The sequence below is a fragment of the Xiphophorus hellerii genome, chromosome 9 (genome assembly GCF_003331165.1).
Source record: "Xiphophorus hellerii strain 12219 chromosome 9, Xiphophorus_hellerii-4.1, whole genome shotgun sequence".
Classification (NCBI taxonomy): domain Eukaryota; kingdom Metazoa; phylum Chordata; class Actinopteri; order Cyprinodontiformes; family Poeciliidae; genus Xiphophorus; species Xiphophorus hellerii.
In genome coordinates, this window is record NC_045680.1 from 3,772,527 (window position 1) to 3,792,953 (window position 20,427).

General features: G+C 35.8%; 1 protein-coding gene across 7 annotated transcripts in view; it reads right to left on the bottom strand.

The window, feature by feature from the left end:
* The window catches only part of sgip1a (SH3GL interacting endocytic adaptor 1a), a 57,548-nt gene that overhangs the window by 16,923 nt on the left and 20,198 nt on the right, over positions 1-20,427 (bottom strand). For 5 of the 7 annotated variants that reach the window (XM_032571598.1, XM_032571601.1, XM_032571597.1 and 2 more), the window contains 12 exons: positions 12,747-12,810; positions 12,497-12,521; positions 11,802-11,864; positions 10,775-10,838; positions 10,046-10,218; positions 7,648-7,656; positions 5,168-5,179; positions 3,409-3,430; positions 3,213-3,297; positions 1,469-1,551; positions 696-776; positions 26-100 (listed from right to left, as the gene is read on the bottom strand). In XM_032571598.1, coding sequence (XP_032427489.1) covers positions 26-100; positions 696-776; positions 1,469-1,551; positions 3,213-3,297; positions 3,409-3,430; positions 5,168-5,179; positions 7,648-7,656; positions 10,046-10,218; positions 10,775-10,838; positions 11,802-11,864; positions 12,497-12,521; positions 12,747-12,810 — 756 coding nt within the window. The remainder of the gene's footprint in view (positions 1-25; positions 101-695; positions 777-1,468; positions 1,552-3,212; positions 3,298-3,408; positions 3,431-5,167; positions 5,180-7,647; positions 7,657-10,045; positions 10,219-10,774; positions 10,839-11,801; positions 11,865-12,496; positions 12,522-12,746; positions 12,811-20,427) is intronic. The other 2 variants (XM_032571599.1, XM_032571602.1) reach the window with 2 other exon arrangements.

The window sequence follows — 20,427 nt, forward strand, 5'->3', positions numbered from 1 at the left end:
TAAAAAAGGTAGAAGAAATTCTCACCAGCAGCATCTGGAGAAGGGGCTCCAGTTGTTGGGGGTGAAGTTGGGACATTCTTAGGTGGAAGGGGAGGAGGAGCTGAAAAAATGTTAAGAATGTTATTGAATATTTCATAGATTAAAACTATAACTGTTCCAATATTCTTGTAACTATAGGGTGTGTTACACAGGATGCTGATTTCTGGTACAAATAAAAAATCAAGAGTGTCAGCAAATTAACTTGTAATGACTTAAAAACAGTGAATGTTTGGTTTCTTAGATAGCAGGAATTACTACATCTGTCAAAAAACAGCAATACTTCTTACGAGGGGAACACAAAACCATCCATCATGCAGCACAGAACCTTACAATTCAGTCACCACCATGCCAAGTGCAAGGATGGGGCAGCAAAAGAGGAAGGGGTTGGTGCAAAATGAGCATAGAACCTTTGCTGTAAAACATACGTCAACCAATAATAAATGCTGTGGTTGTGTAATGGCTGATGAAATGAAACGGGAAACAACTCTGGTGGGACATGGAGAGGATCATGACCACATGGCTGTTTGATCAGGACTGTTTGCTAGGTCTGTTTGTTAGTCAGATGATGAGGGAGTTCACAGGGCGAGTTGGTGGGTCTGTGCAGTCATTCAAGGCAGACGAGGAGCTGTGGCACACTGTGGAATAATGAAACTTACTTCCTGTGGGGAAGGACCTCGTTAAAGAGGATTCAGGCTCTGAGAAAGAAGTCCCCCACACATCGGGCTCAGAAAGAACCACTAAGTGCAGGAGGGGACACAGAAGGTCAAGTGAAGGAAATTAATAGTGGGTTTCTCATTCTTTTAAATATATATATTTTGTAGGGAATAAAACATTAATCAGCTTGTAATAAAGTCTTAAATCAGGTAAGAAAATCTGTTAGCAGTTAAGAAGTGTTAGCTGGAAGAAAAAAAAGATGATACAGGATGAACAAACTGCCAAACAAAGCTTATAAGTACTGCATGTCTATTATTAAATGACACATGAGCAGCTACACCTGTGTGAATCAATGTATAGTGGTATTTTATATCAACTTGAGGTCATTATGCCCGAGATGGAACTTATGTAACAGCTAATTGCTTTTTGATAGCCTGCAACTGAAAACCTAGAAGATTGAATGTTAGCAGTGATAATAGAACCAATGTATTAACCAACCTGCAATATACCTATAAGTGCAACCTTAGGGGGTTATCTTCAGCTTTGACCTTAGCAAAGACACGCTAAATTCACAACTACTGCAGCGAGTTCATTATGTAAAGAGATGAGCGGAAGGCGAAGAGAAAATGTGTTGACAGTCAAGTAAGACTAAGCTGACAACAAAAGAGACACAGCAAGAATATTTTCAGAAAGTCTCCATTAATCAATCCAAACAAAAACATAGACACATTTAGAGGATAAAAAGGGATGATGAATACAGGAAGAGAACAGTTACCTTCAGTTTTCTGTTCTCCGAAGGCTGTTTCTAACGGAGGCCCAAATAAGGCTGTGGAGTCTTCAGGGACTGTTTGCTGATTGCTGCAGCGGCAACAGAGTGAGTTAGAGAAGAAAAGTGTTGTTATTTCACCAAATAGTCAGTTAACTACTTTAAACCTGCTATGACACATTACAGTACAGTCAAGTAATGCATTGCAAGTCATCAAATTGTCATCACAAATTAAAATTTCCACCAGACTTTATTGATGGCATGTAAGGGTTGATCAATCCATTTATACTCAACAAGAATTTTCATTTATAAAGAGGGAGGCATTTAAATAATTGAGACAAAAAAGTTATTTTCTGAAAATAAGATTTTTGTCATTGGGATTAAAAGGGATCAGGTCAATCGGAACCTTTTTCATCACTTTTTAAAGTGTATTAATGTATTGTACATGACTTATAATTATTAATCCCTAAAGTTTGGTTTTAATTAGCTTTTATTAAAGTCTTCCAACTCAAAGGGCAAGAAAACTCTTGATTGGTCGACTAGCTGCAAACAGTTGGTTATTTTGGTAAAGGGTTTGTCAAACTGCCCAACAATATGATTCATTAAGGAATGTAAGACATGACATGAAATCCAGCATTTAATTTAATTTTAATTTACTGCCTGACTCACTTAATTTGAGTCAGGCAGTAAAAGTTTGCTCACATTGACCATGTACACAATTGGCAAAAAAATGCCCTCTTTAACATGATTATAACCAATTTGGAAAGTTTCATAAATACACTGCTTCCAAGTAGGGAGAGAGTACAAATAGTGGATATAGTAACTTATTAAAAATCCATAGAATGAAAAACAAATACATGAACCTTCTTGGAGTAGTTGTGAAAACTCTTGCACCAGTATTGAGAAGAAGAAAAACTGCAATAACTGCATTGGTCATGTGGAGATACAGTGACTAATCTCTGTCTCTATGTGCAGAGAGAAGAGGCAATGTGACTTATCTGACTCTTCATGACTCAACAGACAAAACAATGAACACTGAAACAACTGGACAACAAAAAGCTGACAATCAAGCAAACCACTGGAACCATTGTAGCATGATTCACCTCCACAGAACTCACAATATAAACAACTGTTATTAGGCAAACATACAAGAGTAATATTAGATTTAGCGCTCAATACACACCACTGTTGTGCAGACTGACAGCTTTGCAAGTTTCATAGAGTACACAGATTCCCACAAGAACAACAAAAATGTTTGAAGAAGTTGTTCAAAATTCCTAAGAGATGGTAAAAGTGGGGCAGTCTTGCAATGAAGTCTTATACATTAGAAGAGCAAAGAGTAATATCAAGAACATTATTTAAAAAATGTCCTATTTCTGAGCTCCACTGCAGTACTGGGGTGATTCTTCAAAGAAATTATTTAGCAAGCATGAATACAAACGCTGTCACACTTCAGATTTTTATTTGATTTAAAATAAGCTCTTGAATAATTTTCTTTCCAAGTGGATGATCAAATCTAATCCCAATGAAGTTATGTAATATTAAAGCTTGTGACTGCACAGTGAGAAATGTAAAAAAGTTCAGTTTTTTTGTAAAGGACTGTTAAACAGCTGCTATACAGAAAGTCTTTTATTTAATGATAAATGCTTCGAAGACTTTTTACAAGACAAAATGGCAAAACTATTTAATACACAAGCAGCAATTGATCAATTTTCAGAAATAAAATGCATAAAGTGAGAACCGTGCCTCATACCTGGGTGGTTGTGGTGCTGGAGCTGGTGTGGGGGCCACAATGGGAGCAGCGGGAACGGCACGCCTTGGCCTGGCAATTTCCTCACCTGGAAGCATGAAGGAAAACATTATTTATATTTACATCCCATATATTTAGTGCTTTACTAAAAAAAAAAAAAAACAAGTCTGGACTGAAGGGCAGTAAGAATGTTACTTACTAGATGTGTTCCTTTTAATACCCTATCACATGGAAAAAAGAAAAAACAGTAAAGTATAAAAATGCTAAAAAGAAGAGGTACAAAGTAACACATTTACATTTTCCCTCTATGCTCAGATGAAGCAAATACTTATTTGTAATTCCTAATTTCACTTACATGAAAAAAATCAGCTTTAGGCTTGTTCAAAGAGTAGGTGGCAATAATTCAAGGTCCTTCACCATAGTGTTTTTTCCTAAAGTAAAATAATCCCATGGTGAAAAATGTAGAGAAAGCCAACCATTAATATTTAGTTTTCTACAAAATCACACATAACAACTTACAAGCACCCCTCACAATGCCGACACAAATGTAAAATAACCCGTTTTTAATGGGTTTTTTTCGCTCAGACTGTCTAAGAATTTTTAATTAGTATTTCTTTTTACTTTTTGGTTCCTTGGGAGTCTAAATATGACCAGATGCAGAAACCCATTTTTCATAACTGGCTTATGGGATTTAAGAGGGTCTAAGTTAATCTCATCAACAAGAAAAAAACTCTCTTCAAAGCTGGCTGCACAGAACTACAGCAAGGAGTTGCATCTTGGGGACCCCAGTGTCTGTAACAATGCCTCTATCTACATGCCAATCGGTTGTTTAAAAAGTAAGCCCAGAAAAGTAGAATGAGAAGACATTGTAATATTTCTGCAATCTGATATTGTGCAGCTTTATGTGGACTTTGAGGTTACACCTGGAAACAAAGAATGAAAAGCAACTAAACACGGCTCAGGATGTGCATCGCATTATGAACTCTTTGAGCATATTTTAAGTAATTTTGATAGCTTTAACTCTCCAAACATAAAATCAACCTTGGTCAATGGTCTTTCTAAATAAATTGGTTGCATTAATGAATTTAGGAAAAGCAGTTATTTTCTGACCCTTTGACCCACTGAACAAATGAACCAAAAATGTTAGTGTGAGATTTTGTTACTGCAGTGTTGGTAATAAATATGGAGGCAATTCAATTGATTTTAATTATATTGCAGCGTTAAATCCTCTTGGATGAACATGTAGGACCTGTGCGTACTTGAATTATTACCACCCACAGTGCGATCAGCACCACTTGCATGTGCGTATAATAAAGCATAATCCTACTACTTACTAGGAAAAAAAAAACTTTATTAGATTCATATAAGAGAAAAATTGCATTTTAGAAGTTCTCTGCTGCCTGCTGTAACAAGAAAGCAGTGGATTGTCATCAAAGCTTTAAAAAGCTTTTAATTATAAGCTTTTTGAGGTGTAAGAAGTAGCTTGTGACAGCACATAAAGTGTGAGACAGAGACAGTTGGGTCTTAAATTTGGCTGACAAAGTGATAATCCAGACATTATTGTTTTTTTCCCCGCTGTGATCCCAACAGAAATATGAATTCATAGTGGGGAGGACACCACAAGCAATCAAAGGCTGGGGTGTGTGAGAGGAGAGTGTGAAAGGAGGGGAGGACACATGAGGAGATGAAGAGACACGATGGAGAGAGACAGGAGTGAGACATCAAAGAGCCAGCTGTCAAAAATGCAAATTATCACCAAAGCAGACAGAAAAATTGAACATAGTAATTCAAGATGGAAAACCAAAACATCTTTAAGACTAGAGATCTGAAGAATTAGTAAATATAAATTTCAAAATGTTTATTTTAGCTGAGAAAATTTCAACTCCTCCTGAAGGGTACAGGAAGTCATATGATATATTTAGTGTCACCCCAGTTAGACAGATGGAAAGGACACTTACCGGGCTACGTCTCTGTGACCAGCATAAAGGAAGAGAGAAGAGATACCTGATCAGAGAGTGACAAATCAGTAAAGAGGACAGCATGTGCATCAGAAGAAGACTGTCTGGGCCTGGCTGACTGTCATATTTCATGAGTAATATTTTTTCTGTTGAATTTAATGAAACATCTCTTCAAAACATTTAATCAAGATTGCTCAGGGTGATTTATTGAAACGGATATGTATGTTTGTAACTACAGCATTGAAAATGCATTTGCCAGCCTACTGCGACTGGACAAAATCCAAAACATCTTGTAGATCTGCCTTATTAATTCTGTTTCTTTAACGCCTGTATCCATTTGCTGCAGATCAGTGTGCTGTTAAAACAGGAACTCAGCCACCTAATCCCAGCAAGGTTCCTTTCATTTCCCTACGTATCTTCCCATCTGCCCTCTTCCACTTTTTAATTTCTGCTGAAATCACTCCATCTGCTCGCATCAGATCCACCTCACAGCAACCATCTCTCCCTCCATTCTCTCACTCTTTTGCTTGCCCCAGTTGTGCAGTGAGCCATGAGTGATTAAAGTGATGTAACAGAGGGTGGGACATGCTGGTGGTAGGAATCCATATAATTGGATAAAGTAGTGAAGGAAAGACCTCGGTGAAGGCTGACATAGCCAATTGCTGCAGCTCTGCTGAACGTAAACAGGAAGTGCACCAGAGCTGAAATCCTTAGTCCAATTAAAGCACTACTATTGGTTTATCAAATATTGAACATGTGACAAAATATAGATACAAATTTTACATTTTTTAAAATGCTACACTGTTTTTGATATTTGTAAAAGACTAAAGGAATATTACATTATCTTGGTTGTTAAACTCCGACGAGTTGGCTACATTTTAAGCAGACAAATATTACTATCTACAACAGACTGAAATAATGATAAATATGGAAAATATTAAAAAATGGAAAAACAAATTCCAGTTTTTCTTTGGAATAAATGCAAGTATAAAAAATATAAAATAGATGTGGATTTTGAGAGGTTGTCAGTTTTCAGTATGACCCGATACTTGTTTCTTTTAGAATGTATAATCTCAGTATTTGGACTGAGAACCAGCAGACTAAAGGCTACACAACTAATTAAAATCAGATCAGTCAAAGTCAGCAGAAATACACCTTAAAAAAGCTCTTGCACTGTATGTAGCACAGCAAGAAAGAACAATTCAGAAGTGGTTTCAAAGCAGCTGAGCAGCTACAAAAGCACAATGCTTCTCTAAAGTCTATATCCGTTAAAAAAAATCATTAAATAGTTCTATTTTTAATGTGATATAAAACCTGTGCAATTCAACAAAGGCAGAATCAAATGTGTAAGACAGGAAAATGTAAGTAAAGAAATACAATCAGTAATCTGTGCTGATTGAGGAAAGTGTTGATTCAATTTCAGAATTCAGTCCGACTTAATGAGAATCTATCAGCATACCACATCTTGCCTTGGCAAGATCTGTCCACTATACCAAACAACGGTTCTCCATATCCACAGCTCTCCTCAAGTGATCATGTAAATTTTCTGCCAGTTTTGGATTTGGACAGTTACTACGTCATCAGAAAACCTTAATGTTTCTCTGGTGCACTCATTTGTTTAGGTGAATGTGATGTTGAAAATGTGAATACCTTGTAATCTTTAGCTTTGGGCCTGAAATTATTTGTATTTGAAGCTATTCCTAATTTAGTACACTTGGTGACTAAATTCAGTACCACTTGGGAAAGGTAAAGTGGAACTGATATTACCACTGTGTTTCACTGCATGTGTGTGGTATTCTTCTTTTATTATGCTTTTTTCCTGCCAAACATATCTTTTCGAATTGTGGTCCAAAGGTGAACTTTGGTCTCATCAAACCATAACATTTTTGTTTGTTTTAGGAAATATCTGTCAGGCCTGGATGATTTCCGGGAAAGGCAAAGCTTCTGCATTGCAATATGTTCTTAGTCCAGACATATGAGGAACATAGCGTACTTATGTTGCACATACAGGAACAACACCTGTATGTTCCTGATTGTTGTCCCTAAGAAGGGACAACAATACAGATGTTGTTGTCCCTGATTAGTTTTAAAATGCTGTGGATTTTGTTGTACTCTTGTCCTGACTTATACCTCTGCACAATACGGCTGGATCACTTCCATGTTTTTTAACCTCTCTGATTTTATTAAGAGTTATAAGGTAGGAAGCATGAAGACAAAAGGAGATTCGGCACTTTTGGGATGTACTAAATCTGCTTTAGATTTAAGTAGACAAAACTCAACATTGGCCATTTACCTTACAAGTACAAGACTAGTAATTATGTCATCCCAAACTGATTTCATACTTTGCCCCAAATCTAGTTTGCATATCAACAGCCACAAAAACATAGCACATGCATTTGTAAGTAAGACATATTTTTAGAGCTAAAAGAGCACATAGTTAAGAAATGCATATAAAACAAAGATAAAAAGCAGAGTCTTACCGGACTCCTCTACAGGGGTTAGGGTCATTTTAGGCAGCAAAGCAAAAATAATCAAAGGAAGAGAAAAAGGTAACAGAATGTTAGAAGGCTGAGAGGGTGTTATAAACACAAGCAAAGCAGACATGGAAAGTGATCTCCATTTAATGCAGTCGTAAACACATATTTGGTGACAGTTCTCTGAGGAGAACTGGATAAGTTGTCAACAGATAATTTGTGTGAAGCTTTTGTGTGAAATAAGATATAATCCTGCATCATCAGTGCTTCATCACAAACACTTCTTAACTCTGACAAAGTTTTCACAATCTGGGGTCAGAAGAATATTAAGGCGTTATACAATGAAATACCCTCCAACAGTCTAAAGGAATAGACTTATATGCACCAACTGGCATTTCCTGGTTGGTAAAGATTTCAGTACTTCTTCTGGGTCTAACCTACAAGTTCTAATTTTTTTTATGTGGACAAGGACTAGATGTTCTTTCATAGAGGTGGTGATCATATATCTAATATAAAAAGTAAGACAATAAAATAATATGCCCCTTTATGCCATAAATAGCATGTCTCTAAATCTGATTGGTTTATTATTAAACTGAGAAAAGAGCTTCAAATAACACAATGTTTAATCATGACTGAAAATAGTGAGAGTTTAGTTTTGAAAGAAATTCAGATCTTTCAGTATTTTAGCTGCTAATCATCTTTCAAAGTCCATCGAGGGAAAATTGGCAGATGCCCTTCTCTGGTCAATTGATTGGTACATTTTTAGTTAATATGCAAGTGGTAAGACCAAACCTGTCACACAACCAAGAACCAAATTTTTAAATTATTAATAATTAAACATCAATAAGACAATGCATCTGCTAAGCAATATGCCCACAAAAAGTATTTTTCTGCCCAGCAGGACACTCACAAATACTGAAAACTGAACAAAAATCCTAATAAATTTGTTATTTTGTGTTTTACTCAAAGCCTTCCATACATGAACCCAAACAATAAGGGCATAAAAAGACCTTCACACCTAATAAGGTTGACAAAGCCACTGGGTGAACCCACTGAAACTGGATTAAATTATTGAGGACAGAAGCTCAAATGACCACAGGTAATGTCCTTGTACTGTGGACTGAAACACAAGTTCATTGTGCCCACTTTCCTATGTGAATAATTTAAAGCAGACACCTAAGCTAACTGTCCTGACTGGGGAAACACAGGACTGGAGGCCTACAGACCAAAAGGCATAAAAAAGCTGAGGACTGCCTGAGGAACCCTGCTGCAAACTGCAGACTGCATGATGGGCATGAGATGATTAAGTTCTCACAGGGACTTAACGTTGTGCTGCCTGGCAGCTGTAAACTTGTGGTTTAAGATGTAGACATTCTGAATAACATTAAATTACTTCAGAATAATAAGAAAAAAATATAAAGTATTATAGCCTTACAAATTAGCTACATAAGTTCCAAGACTTCCAAAATGACTTAAAGCTTTCAGTTCAGTATTCATACCAAAGAGCATGCATGCTTGCTCTGCTAAATTATTGACAAGAAGCTAAATATATACTGTTAAAATAATATGTTAGTGCTAAGCAGATGGCTCTAAAATGATTTTAATACAAGTATATCTTAAATACTAATGAAAATGTATGGTTATTTATATAAAAAGGTGGAATTCATTTAGAACAATTTCACTCAGAGGAGTGGATTTGAAGAATTCATTTGTGCTTGTTTAATTTGTTTTAGATTACAGCTAATAAAAATGCTTCTATTTCCCTTAAAATTAGAATTTCAAAAACCAACAAAAAAGGACATTTAGTGCAGTAATGTCATGTTATGGTACTCTAGACAATCATGGGAAAGACCGCTGACTCAACAGTTGTCCTGCAGACAGTCACTGACACCCTCTGCAAGCATCAATAGGTCATTGCGAAAGAAGCTTGCTGCTCACAGAAAGCTGTTAACAAGCACATTAATGAAAAGTTGAGTGGAAGAAAATGGTTTGGTAGAAACTGCTGCACAATAATCTGTCACTGTCACAGTATTTTGGGGAAGATTCACAATGTGTCAATATGTTATACACACACAGACATACAGCTAGGAACAAAATTATTAGCTTTCCTCTGAAACTTGTAAAAATTGTGATTAGAATGTCACTTGAAATTTTCACTTTGCATGTAATGAATGACTATAAGAGGAGTTTTACATTTTAATGGAGTTGTTGAAAAAATATATTTTTGATTGTATTCTAATTTATTGCGACGTGCTTCTACAATTGAATAAAAAACCTCTAGCTCTAGTAAAGACAAGACGCAAGAATGAGCTATACACACATGTAACAATAACTTAAAGCATCACAAATCAAGTCTGCTAATGAAGGACAGCAGAAGGAGGGCATAACCGTTGGGGTTACTCACCATAGGAGACGGGGACAGGGCTATGTTTCCTATGGAAGCTTTGAGCTCATCAACCGAAGGAGCCGATATGACACAATCAGCTGGCAGCGGTTTGATTTTGATTTTGAATTTCTTCTTGTGGTCCTCTTCCTCCTCAGACTCGTCAGACGAGAAGAAATGGGTCTTTTTGGTAGGTGAGGGCACAAAGTCAAAGAAAAAGTCCAAAGGTAAAACAATCCAGCTGATTTGACCTCTAACTAGGATCTCATTTTAAATATGGAACATTTAACACAGTATTTCATTACAGGTAAAACAAAAGCCCTGTGTCTACTTCGTGATACAGTGTCTGCTCCTAATTAACATGTTTTCCTTTTTCAGGTTCAAACAATTGTCCCTTTAATTGTTCAGTTGCTGTCAAACTTAAAAACAACAATAACTCCTCTGCACAGTCTGATGAGAAACATTCAAAAGGTGACAGAAAACAACGTCGCCTGAAAGGTTACAAAATATAAAACTAATCTAGACGTGAAAGTTGATTAGTGTGATGTTTCACAGAAAGGTTATAAGGTTTTTACAAGACATTTGAGGTATAATACTGTAATACAATTACTAATATGACACTGTTGTGCATCATTTTTTAATGATCTTCTCAAGATATTCTTTGAAAACAAAACAACTAATCTGTTTAAAGAGAGGTGAAAGAATTTTGTCATTGACTAGCAATGGTAAATCAAGTTGTGCTGAGGATATCTCCTTCCTCTGACTCTTCATCAGGTCTGATACTGTAGCCTTCATCATCCAACTCAGGGGAGTTCTGAAACACACAAACTGTAAATCAGTACAAACCTATAAATGTGAGTACAGTTCAAATGTTAACACTAGATTTCCAGTCGTAACAAATACTGTTCATTGAAGCAAAACAGTAAATTGAAAAAGTCATGCTTGTCATTGACTGATACAAATATAGGTATAGCTCAGTTACTGATATCAATGTACAGCAAAGTGCTAAAACTTTCTATTATGAAGCCTTGTCTTTCCTTGACCTGTTCCGGACACTTCCAGTCAGCTGGCTGAAACATGGCAACTATATTCTCTTCTACCATTTACAACAAAAATAAATTTGTCTGTTTGGTTATATCTGGTTAACTAAAGAGCGCTGCCCATCCGTCTTACTAATATGACTATGAGTATTAAAACTGTACAGAAACCTCTAAATATGAACAAATCTGCATGACCAAACACCAATTGTCCTCTACATAAGTATGTGCAGGACGGGCGTAGTTGGCTTTAACGCCGAACCTCTGCACACCTATCACTACATTCATTTTGCCTTGAAGCTCCATATGATTTCTTGCTCTCTTCCATAGCCAGAGACGTATGAAGGGGGGGGAAGTGCAAAGCTTCTGTTTTACCCTGGATAATGCTGTACAACAAGATCAAAGCAAACATTATAGGAAACATTCTTATAATTGTAAGAATCAATATAACGATTTAGTAGCAATAGGAATAATACCTGCTTTTCTGTTTGCATAAAACAATTAAATCATTTTGGGGTTTTACTGTTAATTATTTGTGTTAACACAAAATTATGTGTTTTTATTGATGGTTAAAATTTGTTCTTATTCTGGCCTATGTTTATTTACCAACTACAATTTCTTTAAGCAACCAGTGATAAAATAAGGTCAACACTAACTCTAAAGAAGGCTTAAGTTTTGGTATGTGATTTGGTGCAGAAGAAGCACCAAATCACCAACTTAAACTAAATAACTTTACTTACGTATCTTTCCCAGTCGATATCTCCATAGAAGCCATTCGGGGCTCCATTTGTCTTCTTCTGAGACTGAGAAGACAGAAGCTGTTTGATTAAAATCCCTCCAGACACTGAAGAAAGAGTGAGTTATGCAAGACTCCACTTTATCTATTGCAAACTACAACTCAGCAGGATTCTTGTGCAATTGGATGTTTTTCTCAGACGCTATTTTGTTTTCAGATTTTTCCACTTTTCTGAAGCTTTGGGTTATCAAAATAACAACACTAAAACCAATAATTTGCATTTTTATAAGCCATATTTGAAAAAAAAGGTTAATTATGAGGACAAAAGTATTCTTGCTCCAAACATTGCACTGAACGTTTCCTTGTTTTCATCTACTATGTGATTCTGACAGCTTGTTAATGAAATAATAGCTCAGGGAGTAAAGCTCAGTGGGAGACTGATGGAATAAATAACAAGCTGCAGTGTTTTTACTGATACTAAATTCTACCCAGACACAGCGCTACTCTAAAAGCTTGTCTATTCTAAAAGGCTGAGTTCAGTACCGATTCAATCTCTTGGGGTTCCTGGCAAGCAAAAACAACACAAAAATAAATAATTTACCCAGTGTTCACCAGATTCAGCTCCCTTCAGAAAGTCTCTTTGTGCTTGTAAAAAATTCTGATTTGAAAATAAATGTAACTACATTGACTGTTACTTACACCACCATCTCTGTCTGGAGACCCTCTGTTTCACATAAAGGGACAAAAAGAGAAAGAAATATGAAAGGTTTCTTGTTCTCTTTATTTGAAGTATTGACTAAATTGCTAATTAGTCCAGGTAAAATAATTTAAAATACTACAAACCAATCAGATTAATCAATGCATTAATGGAAGATCAATTTTAACATCCACGTTATGCTTCCTCCTCTGAACGAGGGTCAGAGCATTACAAAGCAAAAAGCGGACTTACGTAGAGTCACTGTCCTTCTCTTTCTTTCGTATCCCGAAGGCCTTCCTGGTACGTTTTTTCAATCCTGCACAAAGAGCACAAAGAAAAACCAAAGGCATGAATAAAAGGTGGCTCGCGTGGGAGGCTTAAAGGGTAGTATGGGTCAGCTTCATGTCAATGGGATCAAAGGCAATATTGTCATGTATTCTTTATTGACTGGCTGCATCGCTGTGAAGAAAAACGCTGCTAAAACCATAAATGTGTTCACGGTCATCACAGATTGAACGACAGCCTTGTAATCATCAACAAAACCTTTTAGGATGGAAAATTAATTAGAACTGAAAATCAATGAGCCAGTGACTGAGCCAGGACAGTAATAGGACATAGATGGAGAAAGCTATAGTAGGTCACACAGAAAGTTCAATACATTACAATTCATACAACACAAGACTCAAAATGTGCTGATTAGCACATTGCATGATAGTAAAAAAAGTGAACCACACTGAGAGGAACTCAAATAAGAAATATCTATGTAAGGACAACAGAAAAAAGTTTGAAGTCCACAATCATATAGTGCAGTGAATCCTAAATGTCATCTAAACAAAAGGTGCAGCACAAATGTTTGTGAATAGGTACATAAACAAAATATCAAAATAAAACTTTGATGTCAAATTTTTAATACATCTTGTATTTGAAATCCCTTTCTGCTTTAGTTAAATTAACTGAACTATTATTTTTAATAACTCTAACTCTATTTCAGTAACCTTAAAACCTTATCTTTGTGTCTTCTTCACCTTAAAAGGAGGTTAGATTACAGTTTCTCTCAACTCTATATCTGTTACCTTTGACATTAGAACAGTTTAATATCAACTAAAAACCCTATTGAAAAGATCTCAGATGCTCCCACCTCTTTCTTACCCAGAATGAAGGCCCAGTTGTCCCCCTCCATTCTGTCTCTGCCGAGTCCTCTACTCTCATTCTTCCTTCTCTTTACCTTGCAGAGAACTCATCGCTTTATCTACAGACCAACCAGTTTCTTCCACAAACCACCTGCAGATACACACTGTGCCACTGATGAGGAACTTGATTCTCTTCTAGCTGAAGCATGCGCACACACCTACATAGATAAGGTGTCCTGTCCTTGATCTGCATATGGTGCTCAAATTCAACACCGGTGGCTTTATTTCTGAGTTAAGGGGAGATTTAATGCAGAATGTCTGAAAATTACAACAACAAAAACAACAAAAAAAACCCATCAAAATCTGTTTCAGCTAACTATTTAATTTGAATTGTATTAGTCAATGATGTTAAAGAAGATAGCTTGCATATCAGTAAAAACTTTTTTCCCCCAAAAAAACATTTGTTACCATCTTTTGCTTGACTTGTTCTGTACCTTGATTTTTCTTCACTAATTACAAGTCTGGGCCTTATTTTTAATTGGGATTTCATTTGTCAGAAAATAATGTGTTTCTTGTTTCAGAGAATAATTTATGCCCCATCGATCCCCTCTCAGTCATCTTTTAGCTCCTGATTTTTTTCTTCTTTTGGCACATTTAGTGTAAATTCATGTTTGCCACCAAGGAAAAATTTACAGAAGAAGATCTGTATTAAGGAAACAAAAGAAGCTATTTGAATTTATTTTTAATGTGGAGATTTATTATGAGTGTTTAATTTTTAACAATTTTTCAATGTCCTCTTGATTCCACTTTATTTGAATGTTTTTCTCCATGAAGAAAATCCTGAAATATATGCTGATATTTTCACAGCATGTTTAAGTTAAATGACATCTATTTATAGATGTTGCTATAAGTAAAGCGAATAAGAAAGCACTTTAGGAGTGAAATGGCAGACAGTAAAGAGAATGTAGTTCACAATGTTTAAAAACTTCCATTCAGACTGATGCTAGGTCAACTACTAACATAAATAGAGGCCTATTCCCAGGACACACTAACGTAAGTTCAACAAAGAGCAAGTGATTTACAACTAAATAGGAAAAAGGTATTTGTTCTTCAATTTGTTCAAAAGATGACCCAACTTCACAGCTTTCACTCTAATGATTTACACACAGATTAGAAACTAATCTAAACCCAGAGGCTGAGAAAAACACCTTAAATATGATATCCAACATCACCTCAGACATCTGAGGAAGGAAGATCAATGGAAACTTAACTGGTGCTTTAGGGATTTTTAGAGTCCCTAAATGTTTTGTTTAATAATTCTGAGTTTTTGGGCCTCGATCCTTTTTACAATTTAAAGACACAAATAGGTTTCGTACGAGTTCATGACAACCATCCATGCAATTGTTTCTATAGAAGTGAAGGAAGCAAGGAATAGAGACAGGAATGAAAACAACACAAGGTGAAGGGAAGGAAGGAAGGATTGACAGACAAAAGCAAAAGTGGACCAACAAGTGGATGGATGAAGGGATAAATGGATGGATGAACAAACAAATTAACAAATGAAAAATGGACGAACAAATGCCTGGAAGGATGGAAATCTTTGGTTTGACAGAGTTGGTAAACAATTCTATGACTTCCTTACAGGTCTTTAAAGCAGTCATAGACATCCCAGCATTTGTCTGAGGAGTGGGACTCTATATTCCTTGCTCTACCAGTGAGCTAAAATGAAACTGTGTTCAAACAGAAACAAAACACACTCAAAGTGTTTATTTGCTTCTGGACAGACAGAACAGGAACTGTTTGACAAGCTTCTGCAAAGGGGGGGGGGGACACATGATGAGACTATTAGCCAAACAGGCAGCCGGGCTCAGCTAACACTGCCAACTACACAGGAGCAGAGCAGGCTACTCCACTCCAAACTCTGAATGAGAGACTTGTGGTGATCTGCATAGCAAGCAGAAGGAACGATTATACAAGACTGAAGCTGAAAAAAAAAGAAGTTTTCCACTCTAGCAGAGAGATAAAGTCTTTGGCTTTACAAAACAACAGTATAGGTTAAATGAATATACATTTTCCTATAACATTGAGAAAAAAAAACAACTCAAGTTTGGGTCATTAAATTAGTATGGAGTGTGTGTGAGAACATGATCAGGTTGGCATGCCAGGAATACAACAAAAGGAAGAAATTTTTATGTTTTGAGAAAAACCCTAAACAAAAAACGGTTAAAAAGGAGCAGGCTGTAAGGAAAAAACAAGAGTAGGAAGGGAAAAGGAAGCTAGATGGAGCAGTATTAAGTCAAGTAGACAAACAGAGCAACAAATAGGAAATAGAAGGCTTAAAAGACTCCTTTGTCAGAATAATTTCTGTCCTTGAGAGGAATAAACAGAAATGACAGATATGCTCAACATGAGCAGCTACAGTAAAGTGATCTTACCACACTGCACAGAAATCATACACATTATTCTAAACTCTAGAAATCAGGCCTTTATTAAATATGATGCCCTTCTTTTACATTTTAATCAGAGCTAGATGTTTATGCATTTAAGAATTTAAAGCATAATTACATAGTGAAGAACAGTGCTTCTAGAGATATATTGTATAAAATGCAAATCTATAAAAATGCATCTAACCACTCTTTTCTCCTCACCCTCAACATTAAATCGGACTGAAGTTTTTCTGTTTTAGATTAGAAACTACTATAAAATGAATCTTCTATCTGTTGAATCTGAGAATAAGGAGACTGTCAAAGTCAGAAGTTTACATATACAAAGAATGACATTCCTTTCAGCAATTTGGAAAAGGAATAATAATGTTATGGATTTCTAAGCTTCTGACAGGTAAATTTGCAACATTTGATTTAAACAGAGGTGTTTAAAAATTTTTTTTTAAAAACAATCAGGCAATATGTTATGAAGAGAATTGCAAACCACTTTATGTATGATGTATGAAGGTGACATACTGATCTGTTTAAATCACTTCAAACAAGTACAAATATTATGATAATGTCTAGTTATGACACTATTCAGCACAGAAATGAGTTTTGAGTTGCAAAACTGAGTGTGTTTTAGGGTAAAATGTGCAAATAAACCCCAGAACAAAGCAAAAGCGCTCATGAAGACAATGGAGATTAATATAATCATCATCTGGACCAACATCATCTGAAGGTCCATTCAGCAAGGAAGAGGCCATTACTGCAAAATCAACATACAATGTCAGATTAAAGACTGAAGATGCGCTCAGGAACATATCCTATGGAAATATAAAAACACATATTGAAATGTTTATCCACAAAGACCATTGTTTAATTTGAGGGTTCAGTTTTTTTAAAACACCATCCCAACTGTGATACAGGGATGACAGCACCGCATGGTGGTAATGCTTTGCTGCACTTCACAAAATAAATAACATAATGGGAAAAGAACATTATGTGAAAACATCATGACAGTATATAAAGACGTCATCCAGGAGGTTAAAGCTTTGGCACAAATGAGACTTCAAATTGGACAATGGCCCTAAACATACAACTCCAAATTAGTTACAAACTGGTTGAAGGCCAAGAAAAGTTATGTTATGGCGTGGTAATCACAAGGCCCTGATCTCAGCACCATAGAAAGTTTGAGTGGGTGGAGATTTAAAGGGTGGGGATCAGTTACGTCAATTCTCTTAGGAGAAATGGACCAAAATGTCAAATACTGTGAAAAGCCTAACACAGTTACTAGAGTTAAGGCTATCAAATTCTTAGTAAATATATGGAAAGTTTTGTATCTGATCAATATCAATGTTTGTGAAAAAAAAAAGTGCCATTTTATAATGTGTATATCTGGTTTCAACTTCAGTGTTTAGATATGGAACAGTGGTCTTAAGCACTAACAGATGTTGACTAAGTTTTTTTTTTGTTTGTTGTTTTTACCAAAAATAGATTCATAAATATTTATATCTATTCCAATAGGAAGAAATAGAGCAACGTATCTAACTTCTAGCATGAATTCAATCTTCTCAGTTTGTCCACTCTTAATTAAGGGAAGGAAATGCTGACAGAAGGTGTTAATGGAAATGTCTTCCTGTCTCATTAACATGGAGCAAAAACATTAAACTTCAGCACTGCAGGATAAAAAAACTCCAGCAAACACAACCATAAACGATCAGCCTCATTGTGTTTCCATGCTCAAAGTGTGTTTCAGTAAGAGCGGCTGTGTCAGTGTGGCAGAGAAAAGAAAAAAGAGATGGTGTCGGTTTGCATTTGAGACTGTGGATGCTAAAATTGGGACTGGACCGCACAGTCCAGGTGGTTGTACAGTGAAGTGCAACAGTTACACTGACAATATACACAATCTCTCAGAAATAGACAATTGGTTAAATACATGTTAGGTTAAGCACATTTTAATGTACCACAAACACTTTAGAAAATTAGAGAAAAAAAGCAATGTTTTCTCAAAAGACATCATTCACTAAAAGAAAGTGGATCAGAGCCACTGCCCCTATATTAGAGTATTGGCAGTTGGTGCAGAGACGAACAAAAGATGCTGGGAAAAACCAAGGATGGTGGTGAGGCATCCAGCTGTGCTCCCATTCTGTTTCTATTCAAGATATTCTGCTTGGTTATTCAGCTGCATTCATTTTTATGTTTAAGTAAACAATATGTAACTAATGAGTAAAATAATCAGCAGCTTTTATATCACTAGATAATCATTTCATTCCAGAAAGTACATTTTGAGATCTGAAAAAACAAGAAAGACATTTATGATTATCTCTAATGCACTGGAAATTACACACAGAAATATTGTAAAAATCTTTTTTGGAACTAAGATGTAGTTTGCAGCTAAAAGTTGTGTATTTTGGCCGTTCATTAGCCATCTCTGTCCATTTGCTCCCTCCCCCATCCGCTGCCTCCATAAACAACCAGCACTCGTGGTTCTTTGCCCAAGGCTCTAAATAACAACCACCCAAGGACTGTGTGGCAAATGAGCCTGCTGCAGAACCAGCAAAGTAGCTTTTAACATGGATTTTTTTTTTCCAGCACAAAGTCACAGGGGGAAAAATGTATTTTAAACTGGTCTTTTTACAGAGTTTTATAGACCAGAGCAGCAGTTACAGGAAAAATGTTTTCTCTCCATCCCTTATTTTAGGTTTGAGCATGTTCATGTCTCAGACTAATTTAACATTCTTGAAATGTGTGTCTTTTATTTGTAGAAGCACATAAAAAAACTTGCATTAAATTAAGAACAATTTATAATGAAACTTTTTTTCTGAAGTTTGATTAGATCCCAGAGACATGCTTTAACATATCTTTAGAACCAATAAATGTTTAGAAGTAGACATTCATTCGATCTTTCCACTTAAAGACTTTTTAAAGCTAAGGTTCATAAGAGAAAATAAAAATTAATCCAAGTGTGAAACAGCAACATATGGCAACATAATTAATGTAAAATAGGCTCAAATGCTTCACTATTGTCAACATTGTGGATACTTTCTACTGAAAATATTAAAATTACTTTAACTTGCCTCAAAATTTTATAACCACTTAGGGCACTAATAGAAAATTTAAATTTAATTCCCAGATCATCAACGTCACAGCAAGAGTAACCTACCACTTCACCACTTCATGACTATTTTTGATAGATTTTCCAAACTTAAATCAAACTTACCGATGCCTAGCGGAAAATTTAAAATAAAATTTTACTATTTTCGCCTGAAGATATGGCCCCTTACAATATAGAGAACAAATGGATGATTATATGCAGGTCTTAAAGTGGGCATTAAGTACAAATGTTGACATCAACTGGAGAGAAACAGTTGCTCAAATGTTTCCTCTATGCCACAAAAACAGAAAGTTTTGTGGCCGAGTGGATTTGTCAGGCAATATGCATAATGATGAGTGCAGCTTTGATACAAACAGTTTCTGTTCCTAAGTACATACCAATCCTGTGTCAGGAGAGATGATAGAAAAGACATGTCGTGGACTTATGTAACATTTACAAATATTACTATTTAAGCACTGTGCGAACAGCCATGCTTGTTTATCTCTGAAAAAGAAATGTTCACAAAATGCATAAACAAAATGCAACTCCCCTCAGGACACATCTTGTCAGGGATTTTTTCTAATTTCATGAATATAGCCAACCAATTACTCCATTAAACCACATTACAGCACAGATAAATAAATTATCCTGGCTTTCACACATTGACCTTTCCACACGAATTAAGTAGGAAAAAAAACTCTAAACAACCCACTGCATTTGCATTCAGGAGACTATTAAAAGTTACCACAGAGGGGACTAAACAAAGAAAAAAACTACGGTAATCTTTTAATTCAATGATATTAATGCATTCCCTTTGTCTTTACAGTGATGTGATTAATTCTTTCCATTTTATAAGCTCATTTGTCAGGGCCATCTGTCAGATGCAGAAAGAAAATCAATACACAAACTCAAAAAACAGAAGCAGTCTGAGGCTGCATGCTTCTGCAAGGTCTGCAAATCAATGATTTCTATTTAGACGGACAAAGTTTATTTTCTGAAGCAGTTCTTCAAACAAACTCAAATCTTAGCCTCCTTTGTGAAGATAACCTACTAGACAAATTGTGCAATAATCGCTACCACTGCTTATTTAATTTTAAATGCATTTTTAAATCCTTCATTTGCCCAAGTCATAAGTGATTATTTTATAAGCAGGGGAAGGGAGTAAACAGAACATTCTCACCACAAAGTGGTGTGCGATCATAGTAACAGTCAGAAGAAATGTATCTAAATTGTAAAACACTAAAGCAGTTCAGTACATATGAATAGGAGCCAAAACAAATCCA